Below are 8,322 nucleotides of genomic sequence, written 5' to 3' on the forward strand. Positions count from 1 at the left end.
TCACCATGTCATTCACTACAGTGACCTTTTCTTGAAATTTCACAAGTGTATAACAAAATAAGCACAATGTGATACTGTTTACACAGATGTGTATCTGATTTCTGAAATTTATAGAAGTTTTCACATGTAGTAAATGTGTAGTAAATGTGAGTAGTAAACATGTAAAAGAAAAAGTCATCCCTAAGTACTCTCCTGAGCTTACCTTGATTCCAGGTTTACAGCTAATCATTTCCTTCATGAAGAAAAAGACAGAAATAACTGACCTCGTATGACCACAGAAAATACATGAGACTCAGAGGAGGACAATAATTCTTCATAATTTTCCTTATATTCATTTGATGGTGGGTGGCTGCAGTTTGCCTCTGTAGGTGAGCTTCTCAAGGGACATGTTACATCTTCCCTCTGCTGGTGTCTGGCTTTACGTCTTAGGGGAAAGACGAGTTGCTGTGAGGACAGTTGTTATGACAGGTACAGGTCCCGATGACCATCACTGGCTTCTTGAGGATCTGCCCTGGGGAGCACTGGAACTCCACCTGGATGGTTTTGGTGTTGTGGGGAGTGCAGCATCGGCCATCACTACAGATCCCACAGAACCTGGGCTTGTAGGTGTGCAGGCTTGTGCAGTTCTCAAACTGCAGGTGGATGGCTTTGAGTGACTTGATGCTACGGAGACACTTTTTTCCTTTCTAAGAAAGAAGAAAACGAGTGATGCATGAAATGGTCATCTTTCCTCTGAGGGACCCATCTAGGCATATGGAATAACTTGCTGGTTGCCTACCCAATATCTGTTGCTCTTTCTTCTTTGCTAACAGAATGTTAATTTTGTTCTAACAGTGTGCTCCACTACAAGTATTGCTTCCCCCAGAATATCTGGGAGCTTGTGACAAAGTTCTGGGCCATGATACATAAACCAAGAGATTCTGGGAAATTCTTTGCCCTTCAGACAGTACAATTCTTAACTGCTTCCTGTATTCGTCTGCATTCCTACCTAGAATGTGGATACCATGCCTAATTGTCTGTAATCATCTTTTGACGAAGTGACATAAGCATGAGGGTGAAAGCATATGCATGATAAAGAAAGTTTCTTTTTCAAGCCATCATAAGAAAACTAGCATTAGTTTTCATCCAATACATTCTTTAGGTGTTATAAAGAGAAATGGAATAAATATGGCATCACTGGAAGCCTATTAATGTTTCAAATTTTTTCAGACATTAACTCACTTAACTTTATTAGCAACATTCACTCATACAAGGAGCAATTATTCATGTAAAGAGCAATTGTCCAAGTTTTATAGATGAGTAAATGGAATCTCAGAAGGCTGAAGTGATCAGAAGACAACTAGTAACTGAATTTGTCTGACATAAAGCTCATTTTTTCTGCTGATATTACATTGTGACCTCAGGAAAGTCTAAGACAGTGGGATTTAAGGTTATTTTCCATGAAGGCATGGTAAGTAGGGAATTTATCCAACATTCCATTAGTATTTACTGATGAAGAACCCCAATACTGATGATGCAGTAAGACACTGATTATACGTTAATTTCCCATCTAGATTTCTTTGCCTAATTTGTCACAATTCTCCATTGCTTTTCACCTTTTTAGGCACAGTCCATAGATTGTGGAGTGATGAGACTTGGAATTCTCTAAAATCAGTAACTCTAAAGCTTTAAGAGTACATGAAAATGTACTAAACACACATTGCTAAAACACACATTGTTGGGTCTTAAACCCAGGGTTTTTATTCAGTAGATCTGATGTGGATCCTCATAATTTGAAATTCTAAAAAGTTCTTAGATGATGCTGCTGGTCTGGGGACCACACATACAGAGCACTGTTTCATATTTAAGAATCTTTCAGTGACAAGGAAGTAACGATTACTGGGCTAGCATTTCCCTAGATTCTGAGCACATTTCTAGATTTCTAATGAAATATATATATATACTATAAATAAATATCTTAAATATAATATCTCCTAATATTAAACTGGGTACAAGATTATATTTTCTATATGAAAAAAATATAAATTCTGGAAAAATAAACTGTAGAAAAAGCAAAATGTTAAAGCCATGGCATGGAAAAGCCTTATGTAATAAAGTACTATATTCTTGACAGTACTTAAAGGCTCTTGCTTTTTCTTTGTTGATATTTAATACTCAGTGTATATTTTTGCCAATATAAACCAAAAGGCAGAAGGTCTGCAACATTTGTGTGTGTGTGAGAGTGAGAGAGAGAGAGAGATGAAGGGACAGAAACAGAGGAAGGTGTTTCTAGGTGTTCTTTCTAAACTGGTAGAAGAAGCACAAAGTTAGAATGGATCTTAAAAAGTCAGAGAGTTAAGTAGCCATATAACAATGTAACCACTAGAGACTCTTATTTTACCAATAACAGAAATAAGGGTTAATATCAAGTAATGATATGTATATTAATACAGTAATCTATGCTTCCCAGGTGGCCCTAGTGGTAAAGAATCCGCGTGCAATGCAGGAGATGTAAGAGCCCCAGGGTTCAATCCCTGGGTAGGGAAGATTCCCTAGAGGAGGAAATGGCAACCCATTCCAGTATTCTTAGAGAATCCCATGGACAGAGGAACCCAGTGGGCAACAGTCCATGGGTCACAAAGAGTCAGACTCTGCTGAACATCTGAGCGCCAAGGCAACAATCTACGCCCAGCACTTTGCAAATTCATGGAATTTAATCTTCATGACAACTCTGAGTAAGGAACTGTAGCTACTGTTAATGTCTCTGTTATGTAAGGGAAGGAACTGAGGCTTAAAGGTTAAGAAAATCACCCAAGTCCCACAGCTAGCTCATATGAGAAGCCAGGATTTAAAGTCAGGCTGTCTGGCTCCAGAGTTGGGCTCTTGAGCATGAGATGATATTGCCTCAGTTGAGAGATATGTAAATCTTTCATTGCTAGGGACTGCTTTATTTTGGCTTTAGGTTTGTACAAGGGTCCATCAACTAGTTTGATTTGAGTATTGCATTTATCTGATCTTGGGTTCTGCTAACAAGGACTGTGATGTCATCAGGAACCAATCAGAGCTTCTGAACTGCATGCCTTCTGCTCAGCATTAACACACTGAGTTGATACCATTCCAGCAAAAAAGGAAAACAATGTGCTATTTTATTTGGCACATATCACCTCTTCCTGGAAAATGTACTGGTGGCACTAGGCTTTTTGAAAGACTGAAAATAATTCCCAGACACCCATTCATTTATTCATCCATAGTTGTTTATCAAGCACACAGTACGTTCCAGGTAGGATGTGGAGGACAGAGGGATTTGGAAGGCAGATGTAGTCCCTACTCTGCTGCTCCTTTCAGACTAAACCTAAAGGGTGAAGACAACTGGGCTTAGAAATGACCTTTCTAAAATCAAGCATGCTTGATCATTGAGTAACTGTGTTTTTCCAGGATGAAATGAGATTTGCCAGACTTTTCTCAACTGGGGACAGTATTGGAGTTGTCCAACCTCTCCCTCTTTTTTTTCTTTTTTTTGTTGGCACCACGTGGCATGTAGATCTTAGTTCCCTGACCTGGGACTGAATCCGTGCCCCCTGTAATGGAAGCATGGAGTCTTAACCACATGGAGTCTTAACCACAGGACCACTGACCTCTCCCTCTTTACCTGCTGTGAGTTGCTTAGGATATTTCAATACATTAAAGAGAAAAAAAAAAAAAGGTAAACTCCTCTATCCTCTACTGGAAATGACTGCAGAGTCAACTAACATCACAGAGACTTGTTAAGGCACAGGGCCCAATGAGTAAGGCCACCTCCTCTGTCACGGGAGGCTTCCCCCAGGGTTGTACCTTGTCTGTTGGCTGCCTGTGCTCTTGGTCACAGGGCCGCACCATGCAGAGCCGGGTCTGCTTCACCATTTCACAGTGAGGATTCCTGTTGGTGACTCGGGTGGAAAAACCCATGCCACAGCTCTTGGAACATGCACTCCACTCTGTGGTCTGTTCGATGCAGTTGACACTGGAGTCCGAGACTGCAACTCCTAGAGTGGCTTCTGGCCTGTAGGCTATGGGATTTTGGAATAAAGACAGCACTATTGAGTGAAACATGGGGATGGCAGAGTGGTCCTTTCAATCATTATTAGAAAAAGCATCTCATCCAATCAGGTACCTGCTCAACTCAGGGGCTTTCAGGGGACAGACCTGGAACTCTGTATTTATAAGCCCCAAACAGGTAGCACAATGCCTAGCACACAGTTGACCTTCAAGAAATCTTTGTAGAATGACTGTCCAATCTGTTCATGAGAACTTTAGGAGAATCTGTCTTTGAGAAGCTTAGTAGTTTTAAGAATATAGCACCGTATAGCATCAACAACCATTCCATAAACTGTAGAGAAATCACATGATTTCAACATGTGATTTTTGTCTAGAAAGATGATCAGTTAAAAATTGTAATTGGATGAGAAAGTAGAACCAACCAATTCAAAATAGTGATGGAAGTAAAACTCTGCCTTAGGGAAGTGCAACTGGTTGTCTGGGTTGTGGGATACAGTCACTTTCAGACAGGTCAGTCTCAATACTTAATATGCTGGGCACATCTCCTCCCTTACATGGCAATTTTCCTATCTGTAAGGCATAGCTGATAATTCCTCACTTCAGAAAGACTGTAAAATTCTGTGTCCTGCCAGTGTAAATAATCTGGCTGATTAATGGCTTTTAAAATATTCTCTATTGGATCTTGAATTTTTGCTTTTCTAAAAAAAAAAAAAAGGTCATTTCCTTTAAGAGCCAAAACAAAAGGAAAAGCAAACAAAGACCCTAAAGTGTCATTTGATCCTTCCTGCAGCATCTAGAAAGGTGGCATTTCTCTGTGACACTTGTCCAGGGATGGCATTCCTTAGGGGAGATAGTCTTGAGAGTGCATAGGTAGTTGACAGAATCTAGAAAAGAAAAAGCTATCACCAGGCCCTTTGCAAATGACCTAAAAGTCATTCCCCTTGAATTGATAGCCTTCCCCATTGGCTCATACAGTAAAAAAAATCTTCCTGCAGTGTGGGAAACCTGGGTTCAGTTCCTGGGTCGGGAAAATCCCCTGGGGAAGGGAATGGCTAACCGCTCCCATAGTCTTGGCTGGAGAATTCCATGGACAGAGGAGCCTGGAGAGCTATAGTCCATGGGGCTGCAAAGAGTTGGACATGACTGAGTGACTCACATAAATTGACTCTTGCCATAAATATAGAAGCTATATCAATTGTGTGTTTTGCATAAAGTTGCTAAAATATACCTTTGCAATGTTAATAAGGGTCAAGTGAGACAGACTAAAATATAAATAGTAGTCATGTAATAAGATTACAAAAATCACTCCTGTGACTCAAAAGAACCACTGAATATGACTCTTCTTCAGGAGAGGCTGTGTGCATACTTCCATAACTTGGCTGGGATTCCCACACGTGCTATGTCTAATCTCCATGGGCCAGCTGGACTCCACGAATGAATGGCCAGAAACTGAAGCTGGTTTCTCACTGCAAATCCCAAAGAGCACACGTCCTTCCTGCCTGCATGTCCTCCCGTGCTGGGACTGTTAAATTCAGCTATGTTGAGTTTCTCACCTGGAAGGGTCTGGAGGCCCCCTAATGTCCCCGTCTCTTTGGTGTCACAGATCCACTTTTCACAGCACTCCCCTGGCACTTTAACTTTTCTGGGAGCTGGGCAGTCGGGCTGGGGCAGTAGCAAGTCCTCTTCACAGCGGGGCACACAGCCAACCTGTCCATCTTGGCAGGCGCACTGGTATTTGCAACTTGGCTGGAAGGTCTCCCCACTCTGGTAGATGACTCCATCGAACACACAGTTGTCTCCTTCTACCGCTAGAATCATGGGGAAGAAGAGCAGAGAGGGAAGGGGCTTCCCTGGTGGCTCAGACAGTAAAACACCTGCCTGCAATGCAGGAGATCTGAGTTCGATCCCTGGGTCGGGAAGGTCCCCTGGAGAAGGAAATGGCTACCCCACTCAGTACTATTGCCTGGGAAATCCCATGGACAGAGGAGCTTGGCTTGCTACAGTGATTATTAATGGGGTGGTGAAGAGTCTTGGGGAAGAAGAGCAGAGAGGGAAGGGGAGAGAAAAACAAAACAAAACAAAACAAAACAGGATGCACTGGAGAAGCTATAGAAGATGCACAGCACATGTTCCAAACCCCAATTCATTCTTTCTCTAGTTGAAGGCATCTGGTTGCTGATCTGTCACCAGTAGAGAGATGTCCTCATGGAGCTTCCCAGAAGAAGAAGAAAAGACACTCAAGACCACCCAGTCCTGCCACTCATGTTACGGATGAAGGAAGAGGGGCCAGACTGTGAAGTGACACTCCCAAGGTCACACAGCTTTTGCTCCCAATGAAAAGGTCGTTTTGCAAGAACCTCCTTAGATTCTCCTATTCCAGGAGCTCAGAATTTAAAAGAAAAACAGAGCTCTTCAGTCTCCAAACAGGTTAACTGGGCAAACTGGGAAGGGCTTCAGATTCTTTGGCATCCCATTGCAATAAATCATCGCTAGTTTAGAAAAGAAGCTAAAAGACTATCCCAAGCCCCCTCATCCAGGGAGGTGGGGACAGCCTCCAGCTAAATGGTACACCAGGTGGGAAACCGACTGGTTGAGTTTCACCAGCTTGACTTTACTCACAACTCATACAGGGGTTCCATAGGTCCCGGGAGAGTAGGGGCTGCTTTGGCTCAAATGGGACAATTACAGGTGTGAAAACAAACCTGAATGGCTACAGTTGGGGGAACTCTGAGCCTGTGAGTAAGCCCAAGTTTCCATCACCCCCCCCCCCCCCAAGCATCCCCTGGAAACGTGGATAGGAAATGACTTCACTGGCCCTTAACTCTGCTCTGCTCCCAGTCTACTTGGATTCTTCTCTAGGGAGGCAAGTGACCAACGCTTCTCATCTCCACGGGAGGGCAGGTTTCCTTCCAGCTTCTGGCTCTCCTCCAAACCCCACGCGACCCCAGACCATTCCTGGCACAGGCGCTCCATAAAAATCAACTAGGGCATCATTACGAGTATTTGCGCACCACCCTCTGGGAACAAAGGGAGGAGGAGAGGAAAGAGGGGACAGCTCCGCTATTGAGAGACAGGAGATCAGGTGGCGGGGTGGGGGCAGGTTTACCCATGCAGATGCCAGTCTGGGCGCTGGGGTCCGCTCTGCGGTCGCAGAAGAGGCCGCGGCTCTCCTCGCACGGCAACAGCACCGAACAAGTCTCGCCGCGCTGCCGAGCGCACACGAGGCAGCAAGAGCAGTCGTCCAGCACCGCTCTCACCCCAGGGGCGCAGGTCGGAGGCTCTGGGGGGCACGCGGCTGGGCACGAGGAGGGGCAACGCTCAGCCGCAGCGACCTGAGGGCGGGAAACACCAGAAGGAGAAACTTCTCATCAGGGATGCTGGAAAGCCGAGCGAGCCAGAGACCGAGCAGGGGCTTTGCTCAGAAAGTAACCAGAGGCACCTGGTGAGTGCGCCACTCACCTGTCCCAGGAGACGGAGGAGCAGGAAAGCCAGGCAGAGGCACTGCTTGGGCAGACCGAGACTCGGGCTCTGCGCACCCTGCATGTTCAGGCTTTCCCCTGTCGCTCTCATAGGCCTTTTCCAGGTCGGAGATTGGCTCTGCTCGCCCCGCTCCAGGTCGGGCTCGCCCCGGGCCAGCGCCACAGCGCAGGTTTTATAGCGCGCTCCTGGGACGCGCACAAGCCGGTTGGCTGCAGCTCAGGCAGGAGGCGGGGGGACCGGCGGGGTGGGGAATGGAACGAACCCCGGGGTTGCCATAGCAATTGGCTGTGGGTGCCGCTCTCCTTTGGGCGCGGCCCTGGGGCCTGCGTGTGCCTGTGTGTGGCGACTGGCTTTTCCCAGAGCTCCGGGCGGGGCTGGGTGGAGGACCAGGGCCAGGACCCAGAGCTCGCCGAGCGCGTGGGAAGGAAACGCCCGTTTCCTCCTGGAAGCGGCTGCGCCTTCCCCCAGGACTAAGACACCGCCACTCCCCATCACGCTTCTCCGCCTGGCCGTTCCCAGCCGGGTTGCAAACGTGGGGCTCCCCTAAAGGGTGTCTGATGTTTGCGACCATCTGTGGGGGGTTGGCGAGAGGCCCAGGAGTTTAGTCATAAAGGAAGCACATGCAGGTTTGTCACTGTTTAGGGCACGCTCGCTCTGAGTGTGGAGAGCTGGGGAGTGGGGAAGGGAGGAAAGGGGAAACAGAGAAGGGAGAAAGTAGTTGGGGGCTGGGGGTAGAAAGTAGAAGTCTTAAAGTTAGGATGGGGGGATGCTATTGGCCAAAAGGCAAAGTTTTTGTTGTTGTTTTTAATTTTTATTTATTTGGCTGTA

The 8,322-nt window shown here is 45.8% G+C and overlaps 1 protein-coding gene across 1 annotated transcript; it reads right to left on the reverse strand.

Annotated features, from left to right (window-relative positions):
- Nucleotides 1–342: 342 nt before the first annotated feature.
- CCN3 (cellular communication network factor 3) lies at nucleotides 343–7,938 on the reverse strand. The gene is made up of 5 exons (XM_069601091.1): nucleotides 7,474–7,938; nucleotides 7,121–7,346; nucleotides 5,568–5,822; nucleotides 3,811–4,025; nucleotides 343–686 (listed from the first exon to the last, which is right to left on the reverse strand). Exons 1-5 carry the CDS (start codon nucleotides 7,582–7,584, stop codon nucleotides 426–428), a joined length of 1,068 nt encoding a protein of 355 aa, XP_069457192.1. The 5' UTR covers nucleotides 7,585–7,938; the 3' UTR covers nucleotides 343–425.
- Between the last annotated feature and the right edge of the window lie 384 nt (nucleotides 7,939–8,322).

Source organism: Ovis canadensis, chromosome 9 (assembly GCF_042477335.2).
Source record: "Ovis canadensis isolate MfBH-ARS-UI-01 breed Bighorn chromosome 9, ARS-UI_OviCan_v2, whole genome shotgun sequence".
Taxonomy (NCBI): Eukaryota; Metazoa; Chordata; class Mammalia; order Artiodactyla; family Bovidae; genus Ovis; species Ovis canadensis.